The 26,993-nt window shown below is 34.7% G+C and overlaps 1 protein-coding gene across 2 annotated transcripts in view; it reads left to right on the plus strand.

The window, feature by feature from the left end:
• The window catches only part of KANSL1L (KAT8 regulatory NSL complex subunit 1 like), a 120,422-nt gene that overhangs the window by 42,078 nt on the left and 51,351 nt on the right, over nt 1–26,993 (plus strand). For both annotated transcript variants that reach the window (XM_066233452.1, XM_066233453.1), the window contains exons 4-5: nt 6,021–6,218; nt 8,714–8,835. In XM_066233452.1, the coding sequence (XP_066089549.1) occupies nt 6,021–6,218; nt 8,714–8,835 (320 nt within the window). The remainder of the gene's footprint in view (nt 1–6,020; nt 6,219–8,713; nt 8,836–26,993) is intronic.

The following is a 26,993-nucleotide window of genomic DNA, read 5'->3' on the forward strand; positions in this document are numbered from 1 at the left end:
AATGCTTATTTCTTCTATTTTCTTTTGGTAGACAGTGTTTTTATTTTTCTGCCAGTAAAAACAATACTGCAGTGTTTCCATTTTTATGCCAGTAAAAACAATACTGCAGTGCTTATCTTTTATGTTTTATGTGAGCCTGTGGAAAGCTTCTCTTGGCTATATATCTAAAAATGAAAGTGCTGGGTCTTAGGCATGGCTATCTTCAGTTTTCTTAATCTCATTGATGTCATTGGATAATCAGTATTCCCACTGGCGGTGTGCATAAGAGCTTCTGTTTCTCCACATTCTTGCCAGTATTTTATATTTTTTGACCTCTTGATTTTTCCAGTAAAATGGGTGTGAAATATTATTTTATTGCTGTTTTAATTTGTTACTGAATGTTGTGAGATTGTCTTTTTCATTGGTGGTGGAGGTAGTAGGTTTGTGTTTCTGAATTTGGATACTATTCTTGGTCATTTGTAAATATTCATGTTGTACAGTTTATGGTCTATTGGGAGTAAAATTAAGCAGATGATTACAGAAATAAATGCTGTTTAAATTCCAACCAGGAGAAACTGAAAATGGGATTTCCCAAGCTTAAAGATATATTGTTTCCCAAGTATTTTAACTATTTGCTTGGAACTTGGGGTGTATTTTCCAATAGAAGCAATTACAGAAAGATGTTGTCCTGCAATCCCGTGAAGTTGAATGTAATCTAAATATCACACAATATTTCTTTGTAGCTTGCTTTTTTGTGTACAACTGAATTCTACATAGTGAAAAGGTGCAGATAATATTGTAATGGAGAGAATGTTGAAGCTTAATTTAGGTGACTGGTCTGAAAACAAAAAGCTGGTCTGAAAACAAAAAGCTGTGAAGGAAAGGAATTCTTTAACCATGTGGTTAGCCCAACCCTACCTATGATCTGCACATAAATAAAAATTAATAAGTTTTAGGCTCTGTCTATCATGAGCTTATATTCTGATACGATATACCATGTAAATAGTTAATTGCAAATATATATAATACAATAGGTGCAGTGATACATGTTTTCAGTAACATAGAAGTGGCTAGCAAGAATCCTTAACTCTTGCCTGACCTGTGGTGGTGCAGTGGATAAAGCATCGACCTGGAAATGCTGAGGTCGCCGGTTCGAAACCCTGGGCTTGCCTGGTCAAGGCACATATGGGAGTTGATGCTTCCAGCTCCTCCCCACCTTCTCTCTCTGTCTCTCTCTCTCCCTTTTTCTCTCCTCTCTAAAAAAAAAAAAAAAAAAAAAAAAGAATCCTTAACTCTTATAGCAGGTTAGCAGTTCAGACAAAACATCAGTAAAGAGGTGATGCCTTAGTATGATTTTGGAGGGTAAATAGTGCTTTGCTTGATGAATTGATGGAACTAGAAAATAGAAAAAGGCATTTCTTAAAGGTTTTAAGGCAAGAAGCAATATGATCTTTTTCAGAATAGGAAAGTAGTATATATAGTATGGTACCCAAAGGAGTAGAAAGTATGAGTTGTGCAAGGACAGGAGAGGAAGGCGGAAATGTTTGATGCATTGTAGAATTTGGTGTTGAAGTGTATAGGAAGGTGGATGGAAGTACAGAAATAAGACCTTAGGCTTACTCGTCCTGTATATTGAATTTGAGGAAACTATGTTTAAGAATAGTTTTCTGATGGAAGTTACCTGTTCACTTACTGAAGTTACTATTTCTAATTTTAACCTTCTCTTTAACAGGCCCTTCTTTTGTAGTGATTTCCTAGTCCTTTCCAGATCACCAAATAATATCCCTTGTCTTATCACTTCCTTAAAAGGAGATATCAAAAGCATTTTTATAGCAAAAAGAGTTATAAAAATGAGTCAAGTTTAAAACAGTTTGCAGATTTCCAAGAAAGTGGGTTTCCAGTTAAATAGATGACTAAGTTTTATGTTTGAATATAGACAATCTAGTTCATATTGCTTTTACTTGGGAAAAGATATTTTAATATTCTGTCTGTTCCAAGCAGTGCTATATAATTGTTGTTAAACATTTTCAAGTTTGCTTACATGTTAATATCTATTGCATAAATTATTTTAAGGAAAGAAATCTAAACTTTCCAGTAATAATTTATATGGCCTTACATTTGTTTTGGTTTAGGGTAAGATGTATATCTGGCCCACTGTTCCCTTAAGAATCACATTACATTTGTTTTATGGAAAATGTCATTAAAATTATGCTATCAAAATACAGTATTTCTTTATTTTGGTAGTCCTTCCATTTCTTAGGAAATAAAATGTTTAATTGCTTATTTATCTGCAATTTATTTGAGCTGTTATTACACTGAGTAGGAAAACAAGCCCTTTCTTTGCTCTTACAGCTTCTTGGGTTAGTGTAAGAAAAAAACATTGAGAAGAGTGTTATCTTGAGCGAGACAGAACTTTGTTTAATGTATCTTGAAATGAAAGAAAAACAAATCCTTTCTTGGTTAAATTAGAGATGAGGGGAAGGGAAAGAGATTGAGAGATGCTCTTTTGTAAGTATCCTGTTTAAAGAAGTGCCAGTTTGTGACTGGTGAGGAAAATACAGAATAGATCTACTGGTAGATCTACAAGTTTTACAGCTCTTCTGGCTGTCATTTGCCCTTTCTTTGACACACTCCAGATGGCCTAAATTTTGCTTAAATTTTTAGAGAGGAGAGGAAAGCAGATATTAATAATATCTCTTCCTTGTTATAACAGATTTGTAACACATTATAACGTTCATATTTCTCCTTTTCTCTGCTTCAGTTTTTCTATAAGAAAACAGCTTCTTTTCACTCAGAAAAAAATTTAAAATAGTTATTCTTGGCTGAGAGACTGGCCATAGTCTTTCTTTTAAAAGATTTCATTATTGTTGTTGTTGATATCCTATAATACAAGTCATCAACATTTTAAATTGTACATTTCTTGTATTTAATTTTTTCATTTACCTTTTTTACTTAGAATTAATGATTTATATAAATGACTTTATATAAATAATAAAGATGTTGCTAGGGCATTTTTTTCATAGTTCTGTCTTCTCTTTGAAGACTCTGGGAGTTGGGGTGGGGATGTCTCTGATGTTATTATCAGAAACAGCTGTCTCTTCTGCAGTAGTTGATTTGCTTTCACCTCATGCTAGACTTTTCACTTGTCAGTATCTCAATTCATTATTCTAAAGAGTTTTCATGTCTTTATTATTTGCTTTGTTTTAACTATCATTAGACTATTCTTGATTTATTTTTTTAAAATTCAGCTTTATTGAGTTATATTGACAAAATTATTAGGTATTTTAAATGCACATCATATGATAACCCAACACACATGTGTTTTTTCTTTTTTCTTTTCCTTTTTTTGTGGTGACAGAGACAGAGTCAGAGAGAGGGACAGACAGATAGGAAGGGAGAGAGATGAGAAACATCAATTCTTCATTGAAGCTCTTTAGTTGTTCATTGATTGCTTTCTCATATGTGCCTTGACCAGGGGGCTACAGCAGACCAAGTGACCCCTTGCTCAAGCCAGCAACCTTGGGCTCAAGCTGGTGGGCCTTGCCTAAACCAGATGAGCCCATGCTCAAGCTGGCAACCTTAGGGTCTTGAACCTAGGTCCTCCACATCCCAGTCTGATGCTCTATCCACTGCGTCACCACCTGGTCAGACTCTTTTTCTTTTTAAGAACAAAAACTGTATCTGTAGTGTCTCCAAAGGATTTACTCCTCTTTCTCTTCTATTCTTGGCCATGCAGAGAAAAATCATGGTCCATCCTTCCCACACTATGAGCGTTTTACTCAGAGAAACAGTTTAAGGGAAAAAATATATGGTGAAGTTGGCTATGAATGTCTCCCCAGTTAAATTTTAAAACTATTATTCTTCATTGAACTAAGTATAGTAGGCCTCGTACTTATAAAAAGGTAGTATTCTAAACTTTTATAAATTGGGCTTTTGAAATTCACAATCAATTTTTCAATAGAAACAATGTTGTAAGTAGGAGTTATGAAATCAGGCTAGTTAATTCACAGCAGGTTAGACCATAACGTAAACTGTAATGAAACCAGAGAGAATTACAATTAAATTGATATGGTGAAAACTTGTATTTCTTTTGCATGAGGTACTTACAAAAAAACCTAGTAAGAGAATTGTACAGATTTTGAATGGACATTTCATATATTTTTAAGAGTTTTCATAATTGATGATACTATAATTATCAAGTCTAATTTAATTTTCAAAATATCAAATAGACCAGAAACTTAAATATATTTCTTCAGATTTCTTAACAGCCATATTTGTGCTTAGTAAGAAAATAGTCATTGACCTAGGATCAAAAATTGGGTCCCCTTTTTTTTATAAAGTTACTAGCATTGTTGTAAGTATAGGTTAAAATAATACTTTATTTTTCACTTTTTTCAAGCATCAGTGGTGATATGTTACTGTACTACAAAATAATAAAATGTACGTTTAATAACAGCTATTTTTATTGTAAAATTTTATATTTTCTAAATGATAGTGTAAACTAAAACTACTCATCTATAACATATTATATTTTATAGGCAATTTTCATCCTATAAATAGCATTTATACATGCTGTAACCTGACCCACAGCAGTTATTTAATTTGTTCCATCTTGAAATACTGTACAGTTATATTAATGTGTTAGTCTGTTCTTCATTACAGGAATATAATATTTTAGGCACATTAGGCATTTAATACCTTTTCAACTAGTCTATAAACACTGATTGGTATTTTTGCAAAAATCAACATCTACATGTATATTATATAATAATATGTGTTATTCTTTACAGGGGATAAAAGGGGTAAAAAGGGAAGAAGTTTTGTGGTGAAAACTGACTATAAAATCATTAAGATCATATCTGTGCACTCCTTCCCCCCTTTCTCTCCTGTTTCCATTGCCTCTGAGAGACCTAAGGGGGATAACAGTTGGAATGAAGCAGGTAGGAAATGTGAGAGAGAGTTTAGAAAGCCATTTGAAGAAAAAGTTTGTGTGTGTGTCAGGGAGTGTAGAGGAAGCTAGATCCCTACTTTTTCCTCTGATTACTTACTTACATTTCAGAAAATAGCCCATCAAAGTTTAAAGCTGGTATTGTTAATACACTCATCTGGGCCCTGGCTGGTTGGCGCAGTGGTAGAACATCAGCCAGGTGTGTGGATGTCCTGGATTCAGTTCTTGGCCAGGACACACAGGAGAAGCAACTGTCTGCTTCTCCACTCCCCCCCCCCCCTTTCTCTCTTTCTCTCTCTCTCTCTCCCCCTCCCACAGCAATGGTACTAGTGAGTTGGCCTTGGGTGCTAAAAAAGTCTGGGTGGCTAAGCAACAGAGCAGCAGCCCCAGATGGGCAGAGCATCACACCCTAGTGGGCTTGCCAGGTGGATCCCGGTGGGGGCGCATGTGGGAGTCTGTCTCTCTGCTTCCTCCCTCTCACTAAAATAAATAATCTCATCTGCCCTGTATCTAGAGCTTTGATTGGCCTGCAGAGTACTTTTTCTCAATGGTTCAGTTGTGTCCCCTCCCCCAATTGCTGATTGGCAGCGACAGGCTCGGGGATCCTTACATGGCTCTGAAAGAAGTTATTATGATGTTAGATTACTGTTGGGATCTTTATAGCTTTGGTATTTTAATTTATGAAATTGAGAGTGCTCAAATATAAAACTCAAATGGAAATGCTAGTGACCAAAATATCATAAGATTAAGTCAGGAAATGTTCTAAATTTGTCTGAAATGTTCATATTTTGCATATCAGCCATTAACTTTATTCTAAATGTGTCATGCTTTTAATGCTTAAACCAATAAGACAAATAACTGCATGTATATAATTTATGACAATATTTTATAGGCCTGATCCATCAGACATACATGTTATTTTAACTGCACATGTTTTAAATCAGCCAGTTTTTTAGAGTTAAGCTACTTTCAAGTGTGTATTTTCTAATTTTCAAGGGGTAAGAGGAAGCATGGTTTCAAGTGCATGATAATATTAAGGTTAATTTAGCAGTCGATTTGTTTTCATTTCAACTCTTTAATGCTGTTTGCCTAGGGCATAGTGATCCTAGAAGAATGTCGACTTCCAAAAGACACTGTGAGAAAACAAATACAATTTGCAGAACAAGCAACTTCATTAACTATTACAGGGAATCCTCAGATTCCCCAGGAGAGTCAAGACCCTTTACCAGAACAAGATTTTGAAATGTCACCGAGTAGCCCTACACTGCTTCTTCGTAACATAGAAAAACAGGTAATGAGAAAAGTGTGGTGTGAGTGGCGTGAAATAACTTTTAATAGATTTTATAAACTATTTAAATAGATGTGTGTGTCTCCTTGGGATCTGGACTCAGGCATATGACATTTTATTGGGCTGAAGTGGGTGTTTGTTAGGATAAAGCTAGGAGTTGGTTGTAATGTTCTCTCTCTCTCGGCCAGTTGTTTAGACATCTGACCAGTGACCTGCAGTGGTTTAGAATATTTTAGATGGTATTTTTGGAGGGAGAGAAAGAAAAGAATGTGTCTGTGTCTCAGGCTGGGGAATTGATACTCTACATTTTTTTGCAGGGATAAACTAATGAATGCTTGATAACTGTATAAAGAATCTATTTGTATTGATTATTTTGAAAATGAGCTTTAATCTAAAAATAAGTAATAGTACAAATGAGTACTATTACTCATTACCCTTTGAGTAGTACTATTACTCTTTGAGTAGTATGAATGTTCATGTACATCCTCGTGCCTCCTGGCCATCCAGAGTACAATTGTACATGTGTAAGGCAACATTAAAAAAAGGCCAATGTATGTTATTCTTGTTTCCATAAATTGGTTATCAAACAAACATGATTTTAAGTTAATAAAACTGTAACTAGAACTAATTTCAATTTTTGAAAAACAAAAACTCACTCCTGGGGGTCAGCGAGCATGAAAAAAACTCACTACTCAAAGGTTAAAATAAAGTCATTAAAGGTCCCTTCATAAAAGATTTCTGAAGAATTCAAATTTTAGATTTAATTTTATCATATTCTTTAGTCTCTTTTCTAATATAGCACGTTATTAGTTTCATACAAATGAAGAATTTCAAAAGAATAATTTCATATACCCCTCTATTTTATAATAGAATTTCTTACAACTAATAAAATGGGGCAATAGGTCTAGGTTTTTTGTTTGTTTGTTTGTTTGTTTTCTGTATTTTTCTGAAGCCGGAAACGGGGAGAGACAGTCAGACAGACTCCCGCATGTGCCCGACCGGGATCCACCCGGCACGCCCACCAGGGGGTGACGCTCTGCCCACCAGGGGGCGATGCTCTGCCCCTCCAGGGCGTCGCCATGTTGCGACCAGAGCCACTCTAGCGCCTGGGGCAGAGGCCGAGGAGCCATCCCCAGCGCACGGGCCATCTTTGCTGCAGTGGAGCCTCGGCTGCGGGAGGGGAAGAGAGGGACAGAGAGGAAGGAGAGGGGGAGGGGTGGAGAAGCAGATGGGCGCTTCTCCTGTGTGCCCTGGCCGGGAATCGAACCCGAGACTTCTGCACGCCAGGCCGACGCTCTACCACTGAGCCAACCGGCCAGGGCTAGGTATTTTTTTTAAGTATAGACATTCTACATTGTGAGAAAACCAGGTTTTAGGAAATTGATGTCACATGATTTAATTAGGAGTGTGTGTTTGTTTGTGTATATTACATCTTGTATGTACACTAATGCTCACATATTCTCAAAAAATTTAGTGTGAAGGTATGGCTATAAACCAAGATTTTAGCAGTGGTTTTCTGTGTGAAATACAATTACAGGAGATTTTCTTTAACTTTTTCACCTCTCTGTACTTTCCTTTCTTCTGTAATAAACATGGATTACCTATGTGGTGAATATATTGTCATTCCTTTGTAGAAATATACTATTTCCACTGATGTGGTCTATGTTATTTTAATTGTTTTAGATGATTATTTTGATAATGATTTAGTATTTATTACACATTACAAATAAATTACATAGATTTACATTTGGAATAAGGGGCAATGAAAATTTTGGATACCTAAAAAAACTGTTATTTTTGAATTAGGAAAAATATTAGGAAACAGTGTGGAATGAGATTCAGGTCTTAATTTGAATCACAGTTCCATTTCTCAACAGACTATATGATCCTTGGTCAGACTCTCAGTCTTTCTTTGCTTCAATCTCCTCCTCTGTAATTGATCTTACATATCGTAATATCAGTAATTCTAACATTATCTACTTTGCAGGTTAGGTGTAATGATTAGAAATCATCACTGCCTGGTACAGTGCCTCGCACCTAGTGCACACTTAATAAATATAGCTATGATTTTTGTTATTATTAACTTGGCTACCTCAAAGGAAATACTACATAGATGCTATTAGCTGAGTTCAAGTGTTTTAGAGGATAGGACGAGTAGATAAAGGAACCACAATGAAAAAGGAGTAGTACTTTAAAATGTAAATTTACTGATAAGAAATGGAAATATCAATAGTTCTATAAATCATCTTTATGGTTTAAAATACAGAGGTGGGCAAAAGTAGGTTTACAGTTGTTTGTATCGAAAATAATACAATAATCAATAAATAATACAAGAATAAACTCTTTCACATACAACTGTAAAGCTTCTTTTGCCAATGCCCGTTTTTACTAAAATATAAATCTTTACGTGTTTCATGACAAGTTAATCATTTAATAGACACTAAAGACCTGAGATTTAACTCACATTTCTTGCTTAGCAGTTGACTGTTTTCTTACAGAGTGCACAGTTGACAGAGATCATCAACAGTTTGATTGCCCCTCTCAACTTGTCCCCAACTTCGTCACCCCTCTCCTCTAAATCCTGTAGCCATAAATGTCTGGCTAATGGCATTTCCAGGAGGTAGGTATCCACAGGATAGTTTTGCTTCTAAGTTTGGCTTATTTTATTTTATTTTTATTTTGTTTTTTTTCATTTAAGTATTACAGCTGCTTTTTTTTTCTTATGCGCTGTTTGAGTACACTCAATCGACCTGTTAGACTTAGAGTACAATCAATAGGATATATTTTTAGAGAAATCAAACTTATATAATTAAGGTAACTATAAACCTGAGAATGAGGGAGACAGCTTTCCAGGAAGTTTTATAATGTTTCCAAAAAAACCCAAAAAAACCCAAACAGTGGTACCATTTGCTGCAGGTTACTGATTTATTTAATACATCTTCCAATTTGTACGTTTTATATTCTTAAACTCCCTACTGCCCTTGTAATGCATTTTAAGAAAAAAGACCTTACATATCGATTGGGCACAGAAGATTGATAAATATTATTCATAAAATTCAGTTAAGTTTTACCTAACCATTTTGTGTTTGAGTGTTTATAAAGTAAATTTTTTTTCTGGATGTAATGAATATTATTATATAAATTAGCTATATTATTATATATATAATCTCTTTTTTGGAATAGCATTTGTTATCTTTTATTTTGCTTACTTTTCCCTTTGACTTTTTCCTTTCAAAGATGCAACTAGAAACTAGAATTATAAGAGTTTAATAAAATACAATTTTGGGAACACATCTAATTTTTTTTGTAGTAAAATTGTAATGTGGGCTTCTTTGCTTTAATTACTATAGAGGACTAAGTGTAATTAAATATTTGGAAATAGATATTAATAATTATATGATTTATTATTAAATATTTTAAGTATAGCTTGAAAGGAAAATTTATACCATCCTGTAAATTATGCTAAATAGCTATGATATTCTTAACGAGATTTATGGATATAAACCAAGTCTTAAAATAAAAATGCTATTATTTGATTTTTAGTTTTTACTTGTTATTTTGAAAGTCTAGTTTTTAATACTTTTACAGTTTTATTTATGCTGGATCATTTATCCATTGTTATGTCAAGGAAACAGGTTTTTTATTAGTCTTGTTTTGCTTTATTTTTTTGTTGTCTTTATTGTATCACTGATGATTCACTTTGAAAGTAAAGATTCTCACATGTTATATAGAAAAACTATGATACATTTATTTATGAGAATATATACTATGTAATTAAGAAATTATAATTGCAAGTTAAGCCATTAAACACCATCAAATCGATGTATGTGACTTGCTGTATGTACATTGTGATTTGGGCTACCCATTTTAGGTATTTATTTGGGGTTACCCATTTTAGGAAATAATTTATTTAACAAGTATTAAACATATACTTAGGTATATGTGTATGTGTGTACATATTTTCATTTTAATATACTTGCTTGTATATTTGTTCATTCTTCACAAATTACTTCATAACTATCTGCTGAATGCCATATAGTCAAAGCCTTAGGGATACAGAAATGAAGAAGACAAAGTTGCTACTTTGAAATAACTTGTAGTCTAGTAGGTAAATGCATAATTGTTTAAAATATATATTCATAATGGAATTATGTGCAGTTGGTTATCTGACTTTTAATAGCTGTCAATAGTTTAAAAAGATACCTAATAAAGATATGTATATCCAAATGAAAGAAATGTAACATTAGCTGTGTTTACTAAATCATACTTTTTAAATTACCTATCTTATAGTTAAAAGGTTCTTGTTGAAATCAGGTAGTAGTTTCCATCTTAACTGAAGACATTTAGTTGTTCTTATAAACTGTTTGGAGGGTTTATTTCTGAAAGTTTGTTACAAGTTCAAAACCAACTAAAATTCTTCATTAGATAGACTTGAAAGCACATAAAAATTTGTTCTCTACCTTTTTGAAGTGTGCTGATATGTGTTTTAATTAATCTTACTTTACTAACTTATTTTTGGCAACAATCAGCATTTAAAAAAATACTGTCTACATTACACAGTTCTTTCAAAGAGCATTTTTTCATATTTATTATCAAAATATTTTATGTCCCTTCAAGGAAAAATTTTTTTATACTCTAACATTCAGTAGAAAATATAATAGCTACTTTTCATCAAAGAGAAGGTGAGCAAATTTTAAACACTTTGTTGCCAGATAACGAGCAAGCTGCTGTGTGAAATAAAAGATTTGAGAGATATACTCCAGGTCTCATTAAATTTTTTGTAAATGTTCTACTTATGATGATATATACCATAAAACAAACCTATTTAGGAAGGAACATAAAAATTGGAATATATTGCAGATAAGAGAGTAAACTTTCTGAATGACAAGTAGAAAATTTTGAGACTACATGGTGGTTGTGTGCCAAAGAGAGGTACTGGAAATATCTCTTGGTTTTGTCAGTTGTAAACTGAGACTTCAGCAGGACATGACAGAGAGAAGAGTTGGTTAATAAGGATGAAGATGGAGATGGAGTAGAGAGAAGGAATCGAGATTATACTTTCGAGGCTGCTGATTGTGAGGCCATATTTTGTTTTAATATGGAAGAAGTGTAACTTTATTAAAATAAAAGGGAGGGCAAGAGCTAGAGATGGAGAATGTGGAACTTTATATCACAAAGTTATGTTGGAGGGACCTTATGCCAGAAGAAAATACATGTTCTTGAGAGTGGCATGAAAAAGATTAAGATGGGTATAGATGCAGTTGTTTATAAAGTGGTAGCAGCCAAGTTGAGAGTGGAAAATGGTGTTGCAGGAATTAGGTAAAGGTTTGGATAGCAAGTAACAAGTAAAACATTGGCCCTTCCCTCTGTTCTCCCTCCCCCCTTTTATTATAGCACAAGCAGCCCATCCCTGGAGAAGAATGTTATGTGGTTTCTAAGGGTATTTTTTAACCCCTTAACAATATTTTAAAAAGTACTTAATTGATATTGGTAAAACTATTTAAGAATTTAAAAGTACTGTATTGTTTAATACAGCTTTTTATAAAACATGTAGTAGTGAAATTCTACAAGTTTTTTTTCTTCCTTCTCCAAGTGAGAGTAGGGGATATACAGAGACATACTCCTGCATGCACCTCCACTGGGATCCATTCAGCAACCTAGTCTGGGGCTGATGTTCTGTGCATCTGGGCCATGCTAGCAACTGAGCTATTTTTAGCACTGAAGTAGAGGTTCCTTGGAGCCAGCCTCAGTGCCCAGGGCTGATGCATTCGAACCAATCGAGCCATGGCTGCAGGAGGGGAAGAAAGAGAAAAAGGGGAGGAGTGGAGAAACAGATGATGACTTCTCCTGTGTTCCCTGACCAGGAATTGAACCCAGGCTGAGGCTCTACCACTGTGCCAATTGGCCAGGGCAAATTCTATAAATTTAATGGATTGTTTTACATTACTCATATTTTAGGATATTACCATAGATTTTGAAAATTGATTGAAGAAACAATCATATGTTATAGTAATATATGGAAAAGCTTTATTTAGTGATATCTGTATTGAAACAATGTAACAATGTGAAATTTATCTATTTATGTATATGAGCCTTTGACCCTGGGAGTAATGTCAATGATTTGTAGTTTTATTTCTTGTATCTTGTTATTTTTTCAGTATGTTTCAGACTCAAAGCTTTTCAAATGTAAGGGCTTTGTCTATTGAATGTTATTCAGACTCAACTTAAAATGTTTTATCAAGCTGCCCCTCGTAAGCATAGAAACACTATTCATTTTATGTATTTAATTAAGTAAATGTGAAGGTAAGAAAACTCATCATTTGAATAAGAATTTTAAAACTTCTGGTAAAATGTACATAACATAAAGTTTACCATTTTAACCATTTTTAAGTTTAGTGGCATTAAGGAAATTCACATTGGGGTGCAACAATCACCATCATTCATCCCCCCCCCCCCCATCTAAACTGAAACGTCCATTAAACAGTAACTCCCCATTCTTCCTTCTTTCCAGTCCTTGGCAAGCACCATTCTACTTTGTGTCTCTATAAATTTGACTACTTTAGGTACTCCTGTAAGTGAAATCATACAGTATTTGTCCTTTTATGACTGGCTATTTTACATAGCATACTGGTTAATGCATATTGAAGCGTGTATCAACATTCCCTTCTTTTTTAAGGTTGAATGATAGTCTAGGTTATGTTTGGACCACATTTTGTTTTTGCATTGATCCTTGGAGGACATGTGGGTTGCTTCTACCTTTTGGGTAATTGTGAATCATGCCGCAGTGAACATGAGGATACAGTACCCATGTGAATCCCTGCTTTTATATATCCAGAAATGGAATTGCTGAATTGAATAAAAATATTTTATTGTTTATTTTGAAAAGAGAAATTAATGAATGTTGTTAATATTTCTAAGCCATAAGCTAAGAAAAAATAAGCACTCAGAAAACTAAGCAAAGCATAGCAATCTCATTTTTTCTGAGGCCAATCTCTGACAAAATTAAGTCGAGGATTTTTTTTTTAAGCTGAGGTTTTGATAGCTTTGTGGGAGAAGAGAGAGAAAGAGAAGTCAAAGCTAAATCCAGAACAATCACTAAATCCAAACAAACAGTTTTAATAGTTTGTGGGGTAAGAGGAGGAGAAAGCCTATGCCCTTGCCTATAGTGGGAATATTACATGAAATCTTCCTCATATTGAGCTAGGACCACCCTCCTTCAGGGGCTACACCTTTACAGTAAATGGAATCAGAAGTTACACTGTTCCTCCTTCTGCATGCCTTCAGTACCATTCGGGAGATTAACCTTGGTGCTGAGCAGAGCAGAAGATAAAAGAAAAAAAGCAAACCTATTTTTGACTTGGAGCTTTCAGTTCAAATTTGCATCAATGAGTCATCCATAGAATTCCTATTTAGAAGGGGTTCTAGAATGGATAATACTACAAGGTAGATGGCCGCGGCAAGTACAGATTCTCTCTGGAGGAAGGCACCTTATTTCTTAGTCCCAGAAATATCTCAGGAGTAATTTTTCAAGGTCACTGATCAGCACACAGTCAAATATTGTCAAACTTGTGCAGAAACAAAGCAATAAGAGTGAGAATAAAAAATAAATACCAGCAAAAACTGATCATAAAGTTTTCAGAAATTACAATTAGCAAACACTATTAAAAACAGGGCTTATTCTGATTTTAGAAATTAAAGTTAGGCTGGAAAATATCTGCAGAGAAGAAACTATAAAAGTGACATATCAAATTGGGAAAATGTCCAAATAAGACTTTTAAAAAATATTAAAATTAAAATCCAAGTAAGTGAGTTTGACAGCAATGTGACACAATTGAAGAGAGAATGTATAACATAGAATAGAAGAAAAATTCCAGAATGTAGGAAAAGAGACAAAACAATGGAATACAAGAGTCATTTTAAAGGAAAACATACAGAGCAAGTCGAATCTGAGACTTAATTTGAGACCTGGAAGATGAGATAGAGAATGGAGCAGGAGCAATATTTGAAGAGGTACTGGCTGAAAATTACCTGATTTAATGAAACACAACAGGTTTGGGAAGCCAAACACAGATTTTCTGAGCAGGACAGATAAAAAGAAATCTATCCCTAGAAATATAGAGAAAATGTTGGAGGGGAGAGACAAATGGAACATCTAAAAGCAACAGTGGAGGCCAGGGAGGAGGAGGACATGCCTTAATTAAAGCCGTGATTCAACTGACAGCTGACTTCTCAGAAGTGATACACTGGGGAACAAAATTTTTGTTGCATCTACAAAAACACTTGTTCTTACCTAATTCGAGTGTGCTGATTTCAAATCTGACATTAGTTTTTCTTGTAAGCTACTGTGTTTTTGCAATTCAAGATTTTAGGTTTTTATCTTATTGTAAAATTTTCAACATTTAGTTTAACATAATGAAGTAGAATGTCTTCTTGGGCACCATCTTTGTGAAAATATAATAATCTATATAATGTAAATATACTAATACACTAAAAGATACTAATACACTAAAAGATATGACTGCATCAGAATTTGTCTACAACTTTGAAATAGAACATATTAAAACACTTATTTTAATCATAAAATTTGTGCAAAACTTATTTAAATTCTATTCAGGCAAAAATTTGCATTTGTAGCTCTTGCATTTGTGTACTTGTTGAGGACAATCTTGTCTGATGCTCCATCAGTAGTCTGCTCATCACTAACAGCTCCAAGATTTTCGGGAAACTTATCAAGGTGACTGTTCAGGAAGTGAATCTATTTTTTTTTTTTTTTTTTTTTACAGAGACAGAGAGAGTCAGAGAGAGGGATAGACAGGGACAGACAGACAGGAACGGAGAGATGAGAAGCATCAATCATTAGTTTTTTGTTGCACATTGCGACACCTTAGTTGTTCATTGATTGCTTTCTCATATATGCCTTGACCGTGGGCCTTCAGCAGACCAAGTAACCCCTTGCTCAAGCCAGCAACCTTGGGTCCAAGCTGGTGAGCTTTGCTCAAACCAGATGAGCCCGCGCTCAAGCTGGCGACCTCGGGGTCTTGAACGTGGGACCTTCGCATCCCAGGCTGAGGCTCTATCCACTGCACCACGGCCTGGTCAGGCCAGGAAGTGAATCTTAACGCTCATGTTACATCCAATGTCGCAGAAAGCCAACAGCATCCTTTAAACCAGAAGTTCATAGTTTTCTGTTTTTTTGTTGCCAAGGAAGTTCTTTATAACTGCCACAAAAGACTGCCATGCTGCTTTCTCCTCCTTATTTATCTTCCTGGCAAATTCTTCGTCACGTATGAGGGTTTGAATTTAAGGTCCATCGAATAAACCTGTTTTTATCTTCTCGAAAGACAAGGCAGGAAAAGCAGAAATAATATGTTGAAAGCATTCACTTTCTCTATTCAAAGCCTGAACAAACTGCTTCATTAAGCCAAGTTTGATGTGAAGTAGGGGAAAAATGATCCTGTCTTGATTAACTACAGGTTCATTCACAATATTTTGCATCCCTACTTCCAGAGCTTCACGCTTTGGCCACTACTTCTGTGTCCAGTGTTTCTCCCGAGCTTGGCTGTCCACAAACACAGAAAGCAAGGATACTTCGTGAAACCTCTCTTGTCCTAGCAGGAAATTTACCATTTTAAGATCCACACAAATTATTCAGTTATGCTGCTCATACTTCAGAAAGTCGAGGACAATTTTTATGTCATTATAATCTTCTCACAGATGAGTTGAATAACCAGTTGGAACCGCTGCATAAACATTACCGTTGTGTAGGAGAATACATTTCAGACTCCATTTAGAGCTGTCAAGAAATAGCCACCATTCTGTTGGACTGTAAGTGGTAACACCTAGGTGGCTGAGAAGATTACTGATATCATGGTAAACAAAGTGTCTTCAGAAAAAAAAGTCCACAAAAATTTGCTCACGCTTCCTGAAATGGAATACATTAGCTGACTGGTGAAGTACATTCTTTTCTTGAAGCCTGGAGGCTAATAACTCAGCTGCTTTCTTTCATAGGCCCAAATCTCTTACTGAGTCATTCAATTCAGGTTGGCTAAACTGCTGAGGGGTTAATGACTGCTTGGCATCAGAAGAAGACCCTTCAGATTCTACAACCATTTCCTTATGCATCTTATCAAAATACACTTGGTTACCCTGTTCACTTTCTTCATCCTTAGAAGAAAATCCATTGAAAACTAGAACCGGGAGTGTCTCAGAGTGTGGGATATAGTTCGTATTGCTGAAGGAATATTAGGATATGCAATCATGTCGTTTTTTCTTGCCAATGCCCTTTGTATGGATCAGACAGAAATAACAGTCACTGCTGTGGTCCTTAGGTTCACACCAAACTATGGGAATACCAAAAGGCATTCCTTTGTATTTTCCTTTTGTCCAGACATGAAGCATTTTTTCACAATTATGACACATAATATGAGGAGCCCAATTCTTGTCTTGATTGCCAAGGGGAAGTTGAAAATAGGCAATATATGCACGTGTCACAAATGATGACATAGTGTACCTTTGACGTTGAAGTGTGTAACAGCCACATATATAACAGAAGGTATCAGGACTATTCTTACATTTACCCCTATTCAAAGAAGCCATGATTCAATCTTAAAACAAAATAAGAGGGTGTTTATATCAGATAATAATTTTTTACATTTAAAAACAACTACCATTATGTAAAAGTGATGTTTGTAAAACATTAATTGCCTTGTGATTATGTTCAATCCAAGAGTCATTGCCCTTTAACTCCAATTTAAAAACCAATGCATGCCATTAACTGTAACAAAAAGAAATTAAAACTGCATAAAAACTAGAGCATGCACCAAAAAATGGATTTCAGATTTGGAATCAGTGATGCAGACATATTTAGAAACAGTTCTAAAACCTCATGCAACAGAAAATGAAAAAAAAAAGATTGTTCCCCAGTGAATTGGAGCTAGAGTACAGTGAAAAGTTATCTTTCATGTGTTGAAAGAAAATAACAGCCTACCTAAAAATTCTATTCCCAGAAAAAACATCATTGAAGTTTGAGTGTGAAACACAAATATTTTCAGACAAATGAAAACTTAAGAGTTTAGCACTAGAAGGCTCTAATTAATGGTAATCATAGAGGATGTGCTTCAGGCAGTAGATAGTGATGATCCCAGATATGTCAGTGAGGTATAAGAAGAAATAAAGAACCAATAAAATGTTAAATAACTATATGGCCATATGTGAACAAATAGTAGTAAAATATGTCTAAGGGGATTTTTAAAAAGCCCATAGTAATAATAGCATATAGATTAGGAGGAGGAAGGTAAATGAATGTAAATTGTTCTCAAAGTCCTTGAATTATTTGGGAGGCTGCTAAAAGTATGACTATAACTTATGATCACTCTAAGTGTGAAGAGGAAGTTCGTATGGGGGAGGAGGCTTTCTAGGTGTTGATAATGTTTCATTTCTTGACTTGAAAGGTGTTTATTTATTATTATTATTATTATTATTATTATTATTTGTATTTTTCTGAAGCTGGAAACGGGGATAGACAGTCAGACAGACTCCCGCATGTGCCCGACCGGGATCCAGACGGCACGCCCACCGGGGGCGACGCTCTGCCCACCAGGGGGCGATGCTCTACCCCTCCGGGTCTTCTCTCTGTCACCTGGGGCAGAGGCCAAGGAGCCATCCCCAGCGCCCGGGCCATCTTTGCTCCAATGGAGCCTCCCTGCGGGAGGGGAAGAGAGAGACAGAGAGGAAGGAGAGGGGGAGGGGTGGAGAAGCAGATGGGTGCTTCTCCTGTGTGCCCTGGCCGGGAATCGAACCGGGGACTTCTGCACGCCAGGCCGACGCTCTACCACTGAACCAACCGGCCAGGGCCCCTGAAAGGTGTTTAGACAGTGGAGAAGTAGGTGAAGCCTTGCTTTATATTTACAAGTCAAACATAAGAGAAATGTTTTAGATACTTATCTATAGGTACCTTATATTTCACAATAAAAGGTTTTTAAAAATAGAGTACAAATTATATACTTCAAAAAGGATAACTAGAAAATACAGTAGTCATCATAGTTTTGAAAATATATTTAAATGACATTCATTCTAAATTTGTGAGTAAAATTTAGTCAAAATTTTAAGACAAGTCATAATGTGCCATTTAATTTGTTAAAAGAGAAAGAATTAAATCTCAACATTACCTTTAAATTTGGTGATAAGAGTTATCCCATTGTTGATTCTATAGTCCAGGGGTCCCCAAACTTTTTACACAGGGGGCCAGTTCACTGTCCCTCAGACCATTGGAGGGCCAGACTATAAAAAAAAACTATGAACAAATTCCTATGCACACTGCACATATCTTATTTTAAAGTAAAAAAACAAAACGGGAACAAATACAATATTTAAAATAAAGAACAAGTAAATTTAAATCAACAAACTGACCAGTATTGCAATGGGAACTATGCTCCTCTCACTGACCACCAATGAAAGAGGTGCCTCTTCTGGAAGTGTGGTAGGGGCCGGATAAATGGCCTCAGGGGGCCGCATGCGACCCTTGGGGACCCCTGCTATAGTCCTTGTCCTTTTCTTTATCAGTCAATTTTATCTTAATCTAAGACGTCTGCTGTTTTGTCCAAGAAAGCAATCATATGTACTTGTGGAAAGCAGATGAAGAATGGCTAAAGAAAAGGATCAGTAGCCACAGTATATTTTTAACTGTCCCCTGTGACCTTCCCCTATGACCTGAAAAGGATTCATACATTCAGTTGTAAGTTTTGAGGTACATAGTCAACTGAAATGTGTAAATTAGTACAAATGTCAGATCTAATAATAGCAGTACAATAATAGAAAGTTGCAGATATATGCAAAAGGTATATTTGTAGATGAAGGCAAAAGGTATACTTAAAAATAACAGGATATTTAGTAATTTACTGTGATAAATAATATGTATTTGCTTTACATGCTCTTAAAGTCATTGTGGCATCTAAATATTTATAGTCTCTCTGTTCCAAAGATTTTATAAAGTCTTAACTAACATTTGACAATCATTCAGAGTCTGCTCTAACCCAATGGTCTACAATCATATATGTTAATATTATCTTAAAAGGTATATGTATTGGGTCTATTGAAATGCATTATACTACTCAACAGATTGAGCAAGAGTTAAATGTATGTGTTGCAGTAAACCTACCAGATATGATTATAATACAGTAAGAATACATTATATAGTTGTATGAGAAGTGAATGAGATAGTGTATGTAAAACTTTTAGAATAATGCTGGGCACATAAGAAACAACCTAATAATGTTAGCCATTGATATTTTTTAGGTATAATTTGTTACTTCTTTTTTATCTTGGGCAGCAACTTAGTCACTGATTTAGATCTGGTGTTACTTTTTTAAAAAGTGCTTCAAAGTAGCCAGAGTTATGACAAAGATTTGAGGGCACATAAAGACTTATGGGCCAGCTATTATTGAAGACGTTCATCACACAGACATTGGGAGTCACTAAGGTACCATCTATTATTCCATTCTATCTCTTGGGAAGATATGAAATTGATAGCCTGTCTTTGGTTTGCTTAGTTTTTATGGGATACTGCTATTAAATCAAGTACTCTAAAATTCAGGTCAAATACACTTACATTGTTGGGGGCTCATATTATCTAAAATGTACCTTTTCAATAGACCATCTCGGGGTATTTAACTTCTACCCCCGCAAAAAAAAAGTTTTAACTTTTGTTTATTGTTATAGTTTTTTTAAAAAAAATAATTTAGTAGCTTTAGAATAACTTGTGGTTATGGGAGTACACATTTTTTTTACATATTCTTTTTGTTTTCAATGTTTTGTGACCTTGGGCAAGTTATTAATCTCTACATCTCACTTCTTTAAATTTACTGGGACACAAATATTTTCTAAAATTATTTTTATTGCTAGTATTCTCCAAGTAAATGTTTATTTTTGAGAAATTTCATTTTTTCAAACAAAGGAAAAATATAAACATAGATTTCAATACAGTCTAAAATGTATATTTTTGTAGCATCGCTGTTATGCTTTGCTTTAAATGTAATAATTTTATGTTAGCTTAAATCAAGACATTTAGTGATTAGAGAGAAATTACCCAACATGTATTAGCACCCTTAAGAATAATCTAGAACAGCGGTTCTCAACCTGTGGGTCACGACCCTGGCGGGGGTCGAACGACCAAAACACGGGTCTCCTAAAGCCATCGGAACCCACAGGTTGAGAACCGCTGTTCTAGAAGGTATTATGGAAAGAGGTATCCAAGACAATAGAAGGAATGATGATTGTACTCAAGTGCCAAAAACGTTTCAAATAAACCATTTGGGAAGAATTGTTTAAGTAAAATTTATTACACATTACCTTTCTTGGATGATACTGAACTACTTCTATTTTTTGGATAACTCAGGCTCATCATTATGACCGCGTCCTCAGGGGCTATTGAGATTAAGAGTTATATTTCTGTAAGATAACTCACTTAATAGTTAACAGATGCCTTCCTGTCACTATGAAGTGACTTCTTGCGCCAGGCATTGGATTGGGCAGAGCAGATATATGGATATATATATACAGTATATACAATGTTGAACAACAGCAAATGTGCTCTCTGTCCTCATGATATAGAGGTTAGTGAGGGGAAAATGACATCAATTACACAAATAATTACACATATAAATAACAAATAAATGTAATTTTATACCTTGATCAATGCTATGAAGAAATTGCATTGTTAAGAATATCACTCTGCAATCAGATAAATCCAAGATCAATTCCAGCACCGCCTCTTGGTAGCATTGTGATCTTGAACAACTTTATAAGTCATAGTTAAAATGAGAACAATCTGCTTCCTGGCTCGTTGTGAGGATCAAGTGAGATCAAAAGTGTGATATTTTATTTGTTTTAATGTGTTTATTATTTGTTTTCTTGGGTGAAAATATAAACTCCAGAAGAGTAAGGACTTTTATTTTGTCTGTCTTATGAAATGCTATTTTTCTCGCATCTATAGTAGATCAGTAGGAGTCATATCATGAACACAAATAAATATGAGTTAAATGTATGAAATATCTCTCAAGATTTCTTGTAGATAATTAGCATTCCATATTTGTTTCTTCTTCCTCATAGATTGATATTTTAGTTGTTGCTCACATGGCTGTTTCCTGCAGTTCTGCTTCCTCTCATCTCATTTAACTCTGGAGTAGAAAATCCATGACCAAAGTGGCAGATGTATTTGTACCAGTAAGAGACGTTCTCTAGTAAGAGAGAAGCCCTTCAAAACAGCAACAGTAGTAGATAATTTTAGGTTATTTAAAAGGCTTTTGAAACTTCCACTGTATTCTGTACACTTGGAATTGCCACACAAGTAAGCTCACAAGTGAAGTTCTTTAAATAAAATATATTCTAGCTTTATATCACATTATATTGTAATTTTTGTATGTAAGTGGATTAGAAAAATTTAAATTCTGAATTTTTAAAATTTGGCCACCTATGCAGTATATTATTTATTTTTTATTTATTTAGTGAACCACATAGAACTTATGGTTTAATATCATTTTTAAAAAAGTATTTATCAGTTTTTTCATATCTTAATGATCTTTTATCATAATGTCTAAAGTAAATTCTCCTGGTTAGTTATTTTTCAGGGCACCTGTTTGTCCACTTGTTCTTCTTGGTTCCCAACCTCCATCTCTCACTTGGTGGCAGTGTCCCCAGAAGTCAGATTTTTTTTTTTTTTTTAGCTTTGTTAATCTTGGGAGCTGGATCTAAGATGAATCACCAGGGCCTGAGCAACTGAAAAAATTGAATCTTCAAACAAATGAAGCATTACATTTTATCATCATAGAGATAGTACTGGTTTTTAGATCTCATTTTCTAAAATGAAGATAAAATGTTGTAAATGGATTTTTGTTTACCCTATGGGGTATTATCTCTGAGAAAGTGAATTTCTACTTGAAATAATGTCTAGATTTTTATTGTTGTTGTTGTTTGTTTTGCTTTAATGAGTCCCGGAATATGATATGAAATTAAATTTCAGTGAATCACTGCCATGCTGTTTATTTCCACTAATGGCATTTTTCCCATGAAATGCAGCCATTCTTTCTAATTGGATATTCTAATTGAAAAACTGCAAACAAATCACATATAACATAATTATTTTATCCTCATAATATTTTATAGTCACTTCTCCATTATGAGAAAACATTGTTTGTTAGCAGCATATTCCAGGCTGAAGTTTTCAAGATAATTTTAGGTGCCCATGAACGACATTATCATATTAGCTAGATGTACGTGACAGCAATAAGGAAATAAAACTCGCTAGCTGTGTTTTTAAAGTAATGGCAATAGGAATTATTTTCTTTTGTAAAAATTTGCTTTCCCCTTTTTACCTCTATTAATATAAGTCTAAAGCCGGATGTTATAGGGAATGTTTAAATAAATTGTTATACAACCACTGGATGGAATGCCACATAACTATTAAAAATTTTTGTATAGTAAGCATGTAATCTTACATGAACATACTTATTTTAGAATGAGAAGGAGGAAAATCAGGATAACAAAATCATTGTACAGTATGATTTCATAGGAAAAAAGACTTGAAGGCTATAAATCATAATGTTAATGAAAATTAAATTTGTTTATTTTACCAGTTGGAGTTTTTTGATGCATTTAACCAACTAAGGTAGACAGCAACCCTTTCCAAACTTTCCCTGATGCCCAAAGTCCTGCCAATAGTTGAATTTACTACCTCTTTTCCCTTGAAAGTGTGAAAAAATAAAGGCATCACATGCTCAGGTAACAAAATGACAAGATAACAGTGACCAATTTTAAAGAAAGTTATAAAATTGGACTCATATAAACTTACTAAAATGGTCCACTAGGCATTACTTATCCTCTAAATGGTAGAAATAAACACTTCTTTTAAATGACCAATAGATCAACATACAGATATTATCTGGTATAAGAGAACAGATTATTTCCCTACCCTGTTTCCCTACCGTAGGATGGGATTTTGAAAACTATGTATATTTTAACTTTCTTTTTTCAACTTTTTTCCAAATTTTTTAAAATAAAAAAATAATAATTAGTAAAACAGAAAGTCTCAATTTCAAACTTTGTAAATTTCATATGCCAGAAAACAGCTCAGAGATGATATTGGAGAATCTAAACTGTATCTCCCAGACTATATATTAGCTAGAAATATTTGACAAACTCTATGTCTCAATTCTCAAATAGTTGTTCTCTTTTTCACTCTACCTTTTGAGTAAGAGGTATAGTTCCCCTACGTAAAACACAAGGTAGGGCAAATAATCTGTTCTCTCTATACCAGATAATGCCTGTATGTCAATCTATTGGTCATTTGAGAGAGGTGTTTATTTCTACCATTTAGAGCAGTGGTCCCCAACCCCTGGGCTGTGGGCCATTTGGTACTGGTCCGCAGAGAAAGAATAAATAACTTACATTAGTTATGTTTTATTTATATTTAAGTCTGAACGATGTTTTATTTTTTTTTTATTTTTTATTTTTTTTAAAGACATATTTTCTTTTTTTTCTTTTTTTAATTTTTAATTTTTTATTTTATTCATTTTAGAGAGGAGAGAGAGATAGAGAGAGAGAAGGGGGGAGGAGCTGGAAGCATCAACTCCCATATGTGCCTCGGCCAGGCAAGCCCAGGGTTTCGAACCGGCGACCTCAGCATTTCCAGGTCGACGCTTTATCCACTGCGCCACCACAGGTCAGGCGATGTTTTATTTTTAAAAAATGACCAGGTTCCCTCTGTTACATCTGTCTAAGACTCACTCTTGACGCTTGTCTTGGTCACGTGATGCATTTATCTGTCCCACCCTAGAGGCTGGTCCGTGAAAATATTTTCTGATATTAAACCGGTCTGTGGCCCAAAAAAGGTTGGGACCACTGATTTAGAGGATAAGTAATGCCTAGAGGACCATTTTAGTAAGTTTATATGAGTCCAATTTTATAAATTTCTTTGTAAGTGGTCACTGTTATCTTGTCATTTTGCTACCTGAGCATGTGATGCCTTTATTTCTTCAAACACTTTCAAGGGAAAAGAGGCAGTAAATTCAACTATTGGCAGGACTTTGGGCATCAGGGAAAGTTTGGAAAGGGTTGCTGTCTACCTTAGTTGGTTAAATTCATTAAAAAACTCCAACTGGTGAAAAGGAGAGACTTGAAAGAGAGAAATAGTTATCATAAGCTCTTTTCTCTATACCGGCTTGGTCAATAGTGTATACTCAATTATCTATTTGTTAAATGTATGATAGTCACCAATTTCATATTTAATTATTTTCTTTGGTTTCACCAATATAAGCCATTCAGCCACCTTTATTTTTGGTTTCTTATTTCTGTGTAAAGCATTCTTGAAGCCAAATTCATAAAATCTTCTCTAAGACCAAGGTTTATAAGTTAACCACCTGTGTTTTCTTCTATGTAGTTTATTGCCTCAGGTCTTATATTTAGGTCTTTCATCCATTTTGAGTTAATTTTTGTGTATGGTGACAGATAACAGTCTAGTTTTATTCTTTTCCATGTGGCTCCATTTTTTCCCAGCACCATTTATTAAAGAGGCTTTCTTTTCTCCATTGTGTGTTTTTGGTTCCTGTGCTGGAAATTATTTGCTTATATATATGTGGGTTTAATTCTGGGCTCTCAATTCTGTTCCATTCTTCTGTGTGTCTGTTTTTCCACCAATACCATGCTGTTTTGATTATTCTGACTTTGTAATATAATTTGAAGTCAGGGAGTGTGATGTCTCTAGCTTTGCTCCAATTTTTTTTTCTTTGTCACGATTGCTTTGGCCATTCAGGGTCTTTTGTGATTCCATACAAATTTGATATTTTTTGTTCTTATTTCTTTATAAACTGCCATTGGGATTTTAATGGGGATTGTATTAAATCTGTATATTGCTTTGGATAATATGGCTTTTTTTTTTTTTTTTTTTTTACAGAGACAGAGAGAGTCAGAGAGAGGGATAGATCGGGACAGACAGATAGGAACGGAGAGAGATGAAAAGCATTAATCATCAGTTTTTCGTTGCGACACCCCAGTTGTTCATTAATTGCTTTCTCATATGTGCCTTGACCGTGGGCCTTCAGCAAACCAAGTGACGCCTTGCTTGAGCTAGTGACCTTGGGCTCAAGCTGGTGAGCCTTGCTCAAACCAGATGAGCTCACACTCAAGCTGGTGACCTCGGGGTCTCGAACCTGGGTCCTCTGCATCCCAGTCCAACACTCTATCCACTGTGCCACCGCCTGGTCAGGCAATATGGCTATTTTTTTTACTATGTTTGTTCTTCCAATCCATGAATACAGAATATCTTTCTATTTTTTTGTGTGTCTTCTTTCATTTCTTTTAATAATATTTAAATTTTTCACTGTATAGGTTGAGAAGGTTAACTTTAGATGGCACTTTGCAACGGTCCTTAGTAGTTAGAAAGTATCTAAGGATGAGTTGTTTGCAGCCGGGAACATACTTAAAGGAAAAGAATGAAATTAAACAGTTTTTCCTATGATAATGTCAGCTAACTTAGACATGAGAAAATATAACATTTAGTGACACAAATGGCAAGGTTTTCTTTAAATCATCCTGTGAGCCTCTATTTAAAAACTACGTGCTGTCATTCAAAAAGGAAATGGTGGCTCACCGTCTTTAGGACTGAGCGTCCTATGAGGCAGGGGAGACTAAGGAGTCGTAAATAGAAGAGTTAGATAACTCTGCTTCAGGCTCCTAGAGTAATAGTTTCTCATTTTGCCTAGACACTACCTAAGCAATGTCTCTTTCAAGGACCCAGTATAATCTGCCTAAAGTTGTTTCTAACTTGCCTGATGAAGAACATTTTTTTAGTGTTGGACCTATACCTAGCTTCCTGAATCTTAGCTCTCTGATTTGATCACCCCTGACACCAACTACCTGCTGAAACCTATCTTCTTCCTGACCTTGACTCACTTCTCTGTCAGCCCTCTGACTTGCCCAGTGCTTAACTTGATATTGGCTATCACCTAAGCCTTCTTACCCTTGACATGATGGCCCAGATCCTTGAATGGCTTCTCAAGAGCAAACGTACTTAGCAGTGATGATCTTAAACAGTTTCCATAATAAAACATTATGGAAAATGATATGTCACAGAAAGTAACATCAGGATATGTATTGTACCTGTTAATTTGTGAGTAGCATTATATCTTAAGGCTTTCTCAGATAGATCTTTAGAATGTTTATTAACTAGGACTTAAAACATTACTGACTAGAGCTTTCTGCAGAGTGAACTTAATATTTTTGAAATGAAATAGTTATCATAAGCTCTTTTCTCTATACCGGCTTGGTCAATAGTGTATATTCAATTATCTATTTGTTAAATGTATGATAGTCACCAATTTCATATTTAATTATTTTCTTTGGTTTCACCAATATAAGCCATTCAGCCACCTTTATTTTTGGTTTCTTATTTCTGTGTAAAGCATTCTTGAATTACTTGTTTTATCCACTAGCTAATAGAATAATTTATAGCAACCATTAATTTAATTAAAAACCAGTGATAGTACTATAGAAAAACCATATCTTACATTTACCATTAAAGATTGATTCTACTTGAACCAAATAGCACATTTAGAACTTACATATCACATATAACAGATTCACTTTTTGATTATAGATACTAAATTGACTGGCTTCTCTCTATAAGTAAGGTTGAAATTGGTATGTTGTAGTGCCTGAAATGCTTAATTATTTTATATTTAATGTACTAGTATAAAGGAAGTTAAATTTACACGGCAATGAGCATTAACT

Source organism: Saccopteryx bilineata, chromosome 5 (assembly GCF_036850765.1).
Source record: "Saccopteryx bilineata isolate mSacBil1 chromosome 5, mSacBil1_pri_phased_curated, whole genome shotgun sequence".
In the NCBI taxonomy this organism is placed as follows: Eukaryota; Metazoa; Chordata; class Mammalia; order Chiroptera; family Emballonuridae; genus Saccopteryx; species Saccopteryx bilineata.